Source organism: Berghia stephanieae, chromosome 6 (genome assembly GCF_034508935.2).
Source record: "Berghia stephanieae isolate SIO BIC M18660-M18661 chromosome 6, UCSD_Bste_1.3, whole genome shotgun sequence".
In the NCBI taxonomy this organism is placed as follows: domain Eukaryota; kingdom Metazoa; phylum Mollusca; class Gastropoda; order Nudibranchia; family Aeolidiidae; genus Berghia; species Berghia stephanieae.
In genome coordinates, this window is record NC_088365.1 from 45669637 (window position 1) to 45680463 (window position 10827).

The 10827-nt window shown below is 38.4% G+C and overlaps 1 protein-coding gene across 2 annotated transcripts; it reads left to right on the top strand.

The window, feature by feature from the left end:
• The first annotated feature begins 1457 nt into the window (after window positions 1–1457).
• LOC144975117 (uncharacterized) lies at window positions 1458–9734 on the top strand. 2 transcript variants are annotated; one of them, XM_078918870.1, is made up of 6 exons: window positions 1458–1829; window positions 4922–5002; window positions 5794–5866; window positions 6936–7030; window positions 8230–8325; window positions 8914–9088. In XM_078918870.1, exons 1-6 carry the CDS (start codon window positions 1803–1805, stop codon window positions 8953–8955), a joined length of 414 nt encoding a protein of 137 aa, XP_078774996.1. In that variant the 5' UTR covers window positions 1458–1802; the 3' UTR covers window positions 8956–9088. The 2 variants fall into 2 exon arrangements, with proteins under 2 accessions (XP_078774996.1, XP_078774994.1); XM_078918868.1 differs by lacking the exons at window positions 1458–1829; window positions 4922–5002; window positions 5794–5866; window positions 6936–7030 and having other exon boundaries at window positions 7478–8325; window positions 8914–9734.
• Window positions 9735–10827: the final 1093 nt, after the last annotated feature.

Here is a 10827-nt window from a genome sequence, read left to right on the forward strand (position 1 = left end):
CAACAATTTGAAATTATTGGTCGTCGTGTTTTCCTGGTTGATTAATGGTGTTTTATGACACTGAAGAAGTTGGCATGTGTTAAAAATACGATTTTTGTAAAACATGGCCAAAGTTTCAAGTACACTGACGAAATGCTTTTTTAAAAAAACATTTGGCCAGAAAAAGTTCTCTGCCAAAATTGAGTACAAACTCAATTGATTAAAATGACACCTAATGTTTATGGGGGCAGCGTGGCTCAGCGGTAAGGTCTTTGTCTCGTACCCAAAAGGTACCGAGTTCGATCACTCGCCGCTGCGCTTGTGTACCCTTGAGCAAGTCACCTAGCTCAATTTAAGGCGCTGCATTGCGGCTGGCGCCTGGGTTATTCCAGTCATCCCTTGGAATATACCCTAGAGACAAATTTCCCCTATGGGATGAATAAAAGGAATTTTATTTTATTTTTAAGATATTTTGTTCAAATTGACAAATAATCCTAAACCCTTTTTTATTCTTTCTAAAAGTGTTTAACTACAGAGCCAGTGGGCCCATGAAGCCGGCATTTTCCCCGGTTTCTACAGCGTGACACGGACTATTATAGCAATTGCTTGTTACTTGCTACCCTTCGGATAGGATGTTAGTCAATCGCAAAGCATTTCTTCGCCGGATCTAACAGACCGAGCTACCCAATCACTACAAGGGGGGGGGGGGGGGGGGGAATATCCACTTCACCCGGATCTATCTCGGTCCCTTTTGAGTTTGAAGCGAGTGCTCTACCAATTGATCTATCGACCCCCCCCCCCCCTCTCCTCCCGAGTGTTTAATCATTTAATACTTTTTTGGTAGGTTAAAGGTCATGCTATCGACCATTATAGGAAGTAGGTACACGTTTTATTTATGATGAAGAATAATATGAGAAAAAAAAAAAAAAAAGAAAAAAAAATACAAAACAAACCCAAACAACTAATAATAAATATGCGTTTTTGTCAGTGTAAGCAATGATACTCGTTGGTGTAAGATACCACCAAAGGTGAAGGTCACAGCACAGGATACATGAGCGAGAAAGGTGGGGCAGGGGATCTTAATAATTATTGTCCACGTCAAACGACCACGACAATCGTAATGAAAATGCCAAATAGAAATTCGAAATAATTCAATTTCTTCCTTGCACGATATTTTTTAGTTTGTAGATCCCAATTATTCAATTCTTAGAGCATTCGAGTTACCAGCAAACGGAATGTTTTAGAATCCTGTCAAGTCGGGTGTTTGTTTTGGGTTGTTTTTTGTCGTTGTTTTCTTTTTAGTTTGAAAGGAGGGGGGGGGGGGGGGGGGTCTTCCTTTATTTGTTGCTTTCTACTATGTTGTTGTTGTGTTGGGTACGTTTTTTGTTTGTTTTTGTTGTTTTTTTTTTTAACGCTGGAATTCTGGAACAATGGAAGGGGGGGGGGGGGTGGGGGTGGGTGTGTGTGTGTCTGTTCTTGTATGGCATTACTTATGGGGACCAATACCTGGTTACACACCAACGTTCTGAGGACCCCTTGTCATTGTGGGGCCTTACACTCGGGTCCCCATAATGGTATTGGTTTAAAACCATCATTTTGACGCCCTGAACCATTTCACCAAATTTCATCGAAGTCCCCATAATGACGTTTTACTTGAAACGTGTGTGTGGATTTTACACAATTTACGGTGTGTGAAAATATTGAATTGCGTTGGTGTGCGTCTTGTACCGCTCTTCTGAAAAAGAGTTTGAAACGGTAGACGCCAACCGGAAGTTTTTGTCTGCAATGGCTGCGCTCGGCTGACACTGTACTGACAGGCGAAGATGTGGACTTTTCAACGTAAAAAAGGGGTAAGAAATATTTTTTTCCCACTTTTAATTAGTTATTGATATGGATAAAAAGCAAGTCTAGTTTTAATTGTTCGGGATCGGATCTCTTAAAATTATTTTTTGGATTCTTACTCTTACCAATCTAACTAAACAAATCACTAAATTACGACTTCATCAGCCTAGAGTTAGAGCTCTGCGCTATGGCTATGCTATCGGCATCGGCGATTGTTAAGATTTCCGCGTTAAATTCTTAGCAATGAGGGCTGCCTTCTCTTATTATTATTTTTAGAGTTTAAATTCAGGTAATAGTAATATCGCAGTGTTGCGGTTCCCAGTCAATTCACGATGTTCTTGGGTCGATATTTCTCTCCCCACATCAGTGCAGTGAGCAGTGCTACCGGACTTTGAACTTGACAAAAAAAAATAATTCAAAATTAATCAAGACCAAGACATACGTCATTGGAAAGGTATTGCAACACAAGAACAGTGATACCACTTAAATTCCATGCTGTAGAAATAAAGTTAGTACAAAAACAAAATCTGGTACCTATCTTAAATTTCTCGAAATTCGATTTACATTAACATCAATATCAGTTTCAGTATCACTAAAAAAATCGTGTGCATTCTCCACTTTTATCTATTTCCGTCACATTGTAATGAAATATAGGAAAGAATGAATGGCGTCAGGGGTATGCATGCTTGCTGCAGGGATGGTCTGATTTCTGATGCCGGATGAAATTGGGACATGACATTTATGATACATCATCGAATAAGATTTTAAGTTTAGTGTCATGATGTTAATAATTAATAAAAAGGGACAAGCTTTATAATTGACCTCAGTTATCAATTGAAATATTCCTGTTTCATCCTCAATGCTATTATTCAATCACTTACAATTTATACAAAACATACACCAATGGACTACTGATTGCAAACTAAATACAATGACACAAACACATGCAGCTAGGCGTAGAAACTTGACAGGCCAATCAGCGCTGATCGCAATATTTGATCGTTGCTGATTGGCTGCTTAATTTCTGTGTGACGTCATGGGATGCCATGGAATCCCCACCGACAGAGGCAATGCTAATTCACAGACATATTATGGGGTACCCCATTCACCGGCGCCTCTCACTCGTGGCACATGAAGGCAGTTGAGTGAGATGTGTAGTGTAATGACCTTAGCGAAACCTATGTGTGCTATGGTAATGACTAATGACGTGTGTAATGACATGTAATGGTTTCCTGCCATATAGGACAAATTGGCGATTTTAATGCCAAGTTTCACAATTCTGATATGTAAAAAAAAAATCTTCACGCACAATTAATTTGGTCGGATTTAATATCACTCTTGTGTTGCAATTTTCGCAATTTCATTGTCAAATGATGAAAACTTGGTGATTTGAGGGGGGGGGGGGGGGGATGCGGGGGTTGACAGCGATTTTAGAGAAGATCCATTTCGCGATGCGCAGGCGTGCCACAGGTAGCATCGCAAATGCTGCTTTTTATAGCTGCTGTTTGCGCCATTTTCACATAAAGAGTAGCAGTTGTGATACGACTAAGCCGTTAAATAGCACATGAGTTGCATCGCAACTATAATTTTTATACAGCTGCCATTTTTGGAATTTTCACTAAAAAGGCAGTAGTTGTGATGCTTAGTTGCGACAGTCATATCGTTCTTGCGGCTGTTTTCAACGCTGATTTTTTCACACCATTTCACTAAAAGCAGGAGTGAATCGCACCGCAACAATTACTTGCACACAGCTGCCATTTTTTGAATTTTCAATAAAAGCGCAGCAGTTATGATACTTAGTCGCGAGTGAGTCACATCGTTCCTGCAGTTGTTTTCAAAGCTGCTTTTTTCACACCATTTCCCAATAAAGCAGGAGTTGCTTTACAATTACGCCATCGGATCGCAACAATCTCTCCTTTTATAGCTGCTATTTTTACTATTTTCATATACAGCAAAAAAAAAGCGTGTCGGGAGAATGACTATAGTCAGATGCGGTTATGTGAAATTAAAGCCGTAAAAGGAAGCCGTTGTCAAAAAAAATCACAACTGCTGCGCTTTTATTGAAAATTCCAAAAATGGCAGCTGTATAAAAAGTAATAGTTGTGTTGCGACTCACTCCTGCTTCTTTATGAAATGGTGTGAAAAAGCAGTTTTGAAAACAGCCGCAAGAACGATACGATTCAGTCGCAACTAAGCGTCACAACTGCTGCCTTTTAATGAAAATTCCAAAAATGGCAGCTGTATAAAATAATAGTTGCGGTGCGACTCAGGTGAAGAAGTATACACAAACTCCTAGTATAAAACGAAAAGCAAGAGGCGACAAACAAAAAAATACGGGAACTTTGGGTTTCAATAATCCAACTTGGCATCCATATCTATCAGGCCCCGTTTTGAAAAGAAAACGAAAAAAGTCATGCACACACACACACAAACTACACACGATGCCGAATGAAATCCCAGTCTGAAAGGACACGCTCGAAATCTTGGACACGCTGGTCGCGAACTTGACATTTCCAGCAGCCAAGGAAATCCCCATGACGTCAGACTTGTGATCGGCGCTGACTGGCCTGTCAAGTTTCTAAGCCTAGCTGCATGTGACACAAACATCGTGAAAATCCATATTTATAAATAAGAAAGAAAGAAGAAGCTGTCAAAAAATAAAAAATAAGGTCACAGCCACAGGCCCTATTTCAGGTGCCCATTTTTGAGTCATGCAGGTATCAAAGTACCTTCTAAAACATGCCTTTACTTGTTGCAAACCCTAATATCAAAAGAAAAAAAAATTAACAATTCCTATGCAGTCTGCAGTAGGCTGGGTAGCCTACACTAAGACTAAGACACTGACAGTTCTTGGCTACGTAGACTTTGAATCATTTATGATTCATCTGCTGATCTATGTGTTTTTAATTTCTTCTGGTTACTTAGTTGGTTTACTTATTTGTAATTGCCACTGTTGTAATTGACGAGGGATGAGTTTTTAAAATGCAAGCCTCCAAATTGGAGTATAATAAATGTTTTTTACATGACTAAAGTCAACCACTCACTACATTTTTTTTTCTTTGATAAAAGTTTATGTATTTGTATTGTTTCTTTTTTTCAGAAACCGTTGAAAACTGCAAATGAAGTTTTTTCTTTACTTTCCGATTCTGGGATGATAAAGAAAGCAAAAGACAAGACTGAGGTAACTACATTGTTAATGATATGAAGGTTACATAGTTTTCTAGTCATTGATTAATTAATAATTATCTATTCAAAGACCTGCTTTGTTTGATTCATGGAATATGTATTATGACCGAAGCCTTTTCTAATTGGCTGAGATGACTCGGCTAGGTTTATGCTTTAGTTTAAAACAAGATCCTTTTTTGCTCTGAGTTGTCGTTCTTAAGTATGCTCATAGTTTAATGCTATTATCTGTCATCTGCATATTTTGCGGCCGCAAATTCCGGGCCCTTCCGCAAATTTCACAAAATTGGCAAAGTTTGGCAAATTTTCCGATTTTTGACATTTTTTTTCTTCTGAAAAACGTTTTCTTGTGATTTCTTTTTCACTTTTAGCTGGAATTAATGATATTATTTGTCAGGATATAACGGGCAATAGATTTCATTTGAAACACCATTTTATCTAAAAGTAAAGTTGGAAAAAATTGGAAACCATTTAATTTTCATACATTTTTTCAAGGATTATGGGGAGTTTAGGGGTTAAATATCATATCACGTCTAACTCTGCCCCGCAATTTTTTGGCAAATTTTGGCACTTTTGGCACATTTTGACGTTATTTTTGGCAAATTTTAGGCTCCTATTTAGCAAAAAATGCAGATGATAGTATTATGTTTGTGTAACAATGTACCTTTTTTTTTTGGTTGACTGTCAGTCTGGGTAGAGCCATTTGAGAGATGCCAGATTGGAATGCACATATATATAGCTGCATAAGTCTACTTCTAATCCTCTATTCTAATATATTTTCTGTTCCAGAATCAGAGATGTGCGAACTTAAGGCCTCCTCGTCGTGGTGGACAAATTCCTGAAGAAATAGGCAGTAATTGCAGTAAGTTTGATTTTATCATTTTCATTTTGCTTTTCTAACCACTCAAACCAAAAGGAATATTATTACCTCTTGAATGCTTGTCAACTTTTACATGGCATTCAAATGCTCAATTGAGGGTCCCTTGAGATCAGTTGATAGAGTTGTGGCCTATCACACAGATATCCCGGGTTTGATTCCAGGTTCAGGCAAAAAAGACATTAGAATTTTTTCCAATCCCCCTACCTATCCAGCAGAAAGTGGGTAGCTGGATATCATTAGACCTATTGGAAATGGGTGTAAAGTACTTTTCAAAAGACCAGTGTCCTATCCAAAGCGTAACAAGAAATTGCTACTAGTCAGCTCCGAGCTACAGGGTTAGGCTCTGGTCTTATTGGCATGAAGTCCTTTAAGGAGTTACGTATTTGAATGCCTGTTTACTCACATTAAAGATAAGAAAAAGAAAGTAAGTCATTACAGGCCTAATAGTAGCTCATTTTGGTTTCTAATAATGTGTATTACTATTACATTTCATATAGTCTATCACTAACAACTTTCCATCGGTTCTTAATTAACTTTGGACAATCCAGCTGGGTTGTCATAGAGTGAGCCAAAAATATCTTATTTTCCCCTCATTAATGAGAAAGTTCACTGCCAGGCCAAACAACCAGCAGTGCTCTGCAACAAAGATGAAAAATTATTGTTGATAATCTTATCATAGAAATCATATCCTTTCTTTTAGATACTGCATTTTGAAATGAAATAATCTTTTTATCTCTCTCTTTTTCTCTTTCTCTCTCTCTTCCTCTGCCTCTCACAATATTGAGTTTAGAATGATGGCATTGCTCTTTCATTTAGTCTGTAACATAAATGAAGATGGTGGGGGTCAGTTATAGAAAAGAGTTTTGATTATTGTACTTTCATCTCCTTGATTTAATTCTCTAACCAAGTTAGTTTTCAAAGACATAACCAGACTATATGGTTAGAGAATTACATCTACAATATATCTGATGTTTGCTTCTCTGGAGTAAAGAGAAACTTCATTTCAATTTTGCACACATGTTTTGATATATACTTTTCATGGTCATTTCAGAAAAGGACAGTGAAGACGAATATGTCCCGAAGGCCCAAGAGAGAGTGCTTCTAGCTGCAAAACAGACAGCGATCCAGAGGATACTGATGACAAAGGTAAATAACCTGTGATGAGGTGTTTTTAGTGAAATAGAAAAGATACAAATACAATGCCGAATTAATTCTGTCTTCAGAAGAAATATGCGATACATCATGTTCCGTTTTAAAAATGTTGCTGTTTGGGGAATAGTGAATGACGCATTGGACAATTAACTAAAATATCACAAATTTGAGTATCAATTTGTTTACAGTGGAAGTCGCATTCAACGAGGTCTTTGGGACAGGGCCCCTGACCTCGTTGAATGCGACCTCTTGTTGAATGCGACTTTGTCCTAAACAAGGAATATAAATAATGAATCAGTATGAAAAGTTAGATTTATGATTTAGCTTCCTTGACGAGCACATTACGGCACCGGGATTCTTCTGGGGTTGTTTCTTTTCATTTTAAAATTTTATTTATTTACATATTTAAAAAAAAAAAATTTTGCATTTCAATGCATGTATTTTATTAATAAGATTAGCCCTTGTCCTTTATTCATACAAAACTGAGACCATCACAATTAACACTAAGTCTGTGTGATGAAATCTTAGCTGCGCATGACCTAACCATGGCACTACACGTCACATGTCTGCTGCCAGCATCTCCTCATTCATCGAAGTAAATACACCTACCCATCCTCTCCTCGCCTCACAATTTCTACCAACCCACTCCATAGAGGGACTACATGTTGTCTATGACCGACTCACCTCTTGCCTTACACATAGGAATACCTACCAGATAAAATTCTACACGACACACGGCTGAGTAGCATCGTACTACTGTAAACCACGCACTACACATTGGACAACATGAGACGTTCGTTTTGTGGAGGCAAGCAAACAGTGACGTTCAAATGAAAGTTGTGCCACTCTGTGGGTAGCATTGCTCTGGCCTGAAGCCAATGGTCTGGCCTAAATGACCTCGTTGAATGCGACTTTAGGAGCTAGGATGCTCGTTGGATGCGTTTTTATTTACTAAGAAAATATAGGGCCGGGAATCGGGGATTTCTGAATCCCTCGTTGAATCCGACTTCTCGTTGAATGCGACCTCGTTGAATCCGGTGCCCACTGTATTGAGTTAGAAGAATCTTGTACATTATGTTAGATAATTGATATCTTTTTTGTGTTAAAAATGTCTTAAAAACCTGAAAATTAAACCCAACAAACTGTTTTGAAGATACAAGCAAGCATCATTCCCTCTTACAATCTTATTTCAGAAATGGACAGTGAAGACGAATATGTCCCTGAAAGCTCAGGAGAGAGTTCTTCTAGCTGCAAAACAGACAGCGATCCTGAGGATGCTGATGACAAAGGTAAATAAGAACCTGTGATGCTTTAGATTTAAAATCCAAATACAATAAGCAGGAATATACTCTAATTTACCATAATAGTACGTACTTTGATCCTTGAAACCTGTTTGTAACTCATTTTATACTGTGACAACACTGGTGCAATCCCACATGTCACACAGATGTATGGCCTTGAGCATTAGTTGTATTGCATGGTTATTACCAAATTGTTTTATGAAGAGAAGAATGATTTTTTTTTAATGCCTTGAGATAGTCTACTATTCTATCCAGTTGTAACCAGTCATGTTAACCTACAAAATTGAGACAGCACTTTTTTTTGGTGAAATATTTCACCCCGAGAAGGGGAAATGATTTTTTGGTTTTCCGTGAACCATATGTCGTTGTAAGAGCAGCGGCAGTGTGTGCAAATAACCTCTCCCAAGGTTCAATTGCAGTGCCAAAAGTGGGACTCGAACCCAGATCTCCCATATCACAGTGCAATGGCTTACCCGCTCGGCTATTGCGCCACACTTGGGGTCTACATGGTATGCATAAGTACTTTGAATTGCACAACAGCAAGTGAAGTCATGATTTTTATTTTTGCATTTTCAGACCCCAATGAACACCAAAGAAGTCCTACAACTGCAAGTCTAGTTTGTGTTGCAGAGAGTGAGGTAGAAAGTGGTAGCGAGTCTGTCATCATCCCTCTCCCACAGCTCGATGATCAGGAGGCTGACCTTCCACAGAAAGCAGATGACATGACTGTGCAGAAAATGGTGCCAGGAGGATCGGGGGGTAAAAGAAAATGGGACAAACGACATTCTTGTTTGTATTGTGGTAGACTTTATGCTAAAATGGCTAGGCATTTAGAAAGTGTACATAGTGGGGAAATTGAAGTGGCAAAAGCTTTAGCCCATAAAGTAGGTACCAAGGACAGAAAGAGGGAATTGCAGTTATTGCTTCATCGTGGGGATTTTAAACACAACAAAACAGTGATAGATGCAAAAAAAAGGTTTTTTGATTCCGGCTAGAAGGCAACCAATAACTGACAACTTAGAGGCTTTTACAACCTGTGAAAAATGTTTTGGACTTTTTCTAAGGAAGGATTTATGGCGTCACAAGAAAAAATGTGCTGCCTTCAATAATGAAACCAAAAGCTCAAGAAAAATACAAATTTTCTTTTACTTTCAAGTAAACAGGAAGACGATAATAGTGATTTTGAAGAAAAGATTTTAAACACAATGAGTTCCGATAGGATCTCCCTCCTTTGTCGCCATGACAGTGTCATTTTGCAGTATGGGAAAAATCTTTTTTCTAAATTTTTAGACCAGCCACATCAATACCAGTACATAAAACAAAAAATGAGAGAAATTGGCCGTTTTTTGAATGAAATGAAAAACGAATGTGAAATTGAAAATATTACACAGTGCATTGACCCCTGTTATTTTCAACTGTTGTCAAAGTTGTCAAAGTTTTAGCAAAGTACAATTGCATCACTGGAATTTATGAAATACCTTCACTTGCTTTAAAGTTAGGCCATTCCTTAAAAGCCTGTGCAGACATTTTGAAATCAGAGGCTTTGCAATCAGGAGATACTCTATTAGAGAAACAGGCTGAAGCATTTACCAAACTTTATTCTTCTGACTGGTCACATCAAATATCATCGAGAGCTCTGCACACTCTTCACAAAAGAAGATTTAACACAGCAAGAAGACTACCTTTAGCAAAAGATGTGCAGCTTTTATATTGTTTCATTAAATCCAAGTTAACAGATGCAATAACACAATTGCGTGAACACCCAAACCCAAATACGTGGAGAAATTTAGCTGAGATTGCTCTAGCACAGGTGGTTCTTTTTAACAGACGAAGAGGCGGTGAGATGCAGAGAATGAAAATTGAAAACTATCAGAATGGATTGGCTTCAGGAAAATCTCTACAAGGGGAAATCCTGCAGAGTTTGAGTAAGTTTGAAAGAAACTTAGCCAAACAACTCGAAAGGGTAGAAATTAGAGGAAAGCGAGGGAGACGAGTGCCAGTTCTTCTACCCAAATCTCACAAGGATAGTATTGACTTGCTCCTCGATTTCAGACAATCCAGTGGGCTTGCTAACAATAACCCATATGTTTTTGGTGCTATCGGTGAAGGTGAAAATGTACTTAGAACTTCAGATGTTCTCAGGAAATTTGCCACTGCATGTGGAGCAGATCAGCCAGACTTATTGACATCTACAGCACTTAGAAAACATATTGGAACAATATGTCAGCTGCTTGATTTGAAGGAGAATGAACTGGAAGCATTGGCTGCCTTCATGGGGCATGACAAGTCTGTTCATAAAGAATACTATCGTCTTCCAGAGGACACGATGCAACTTGCTAAAGTTAGTAAGATTCTCTTGCAACTGGAGAAAGGAAAAATTGACAAGTGTAAGGGAAAGAATCTAGACGAGCTGGAATTTGCTGAAGACGAAGCAATTGATGGAGAGGAATTAAGTGCTGATGAGGATGACCTTGACGACTGCGTTCAAGG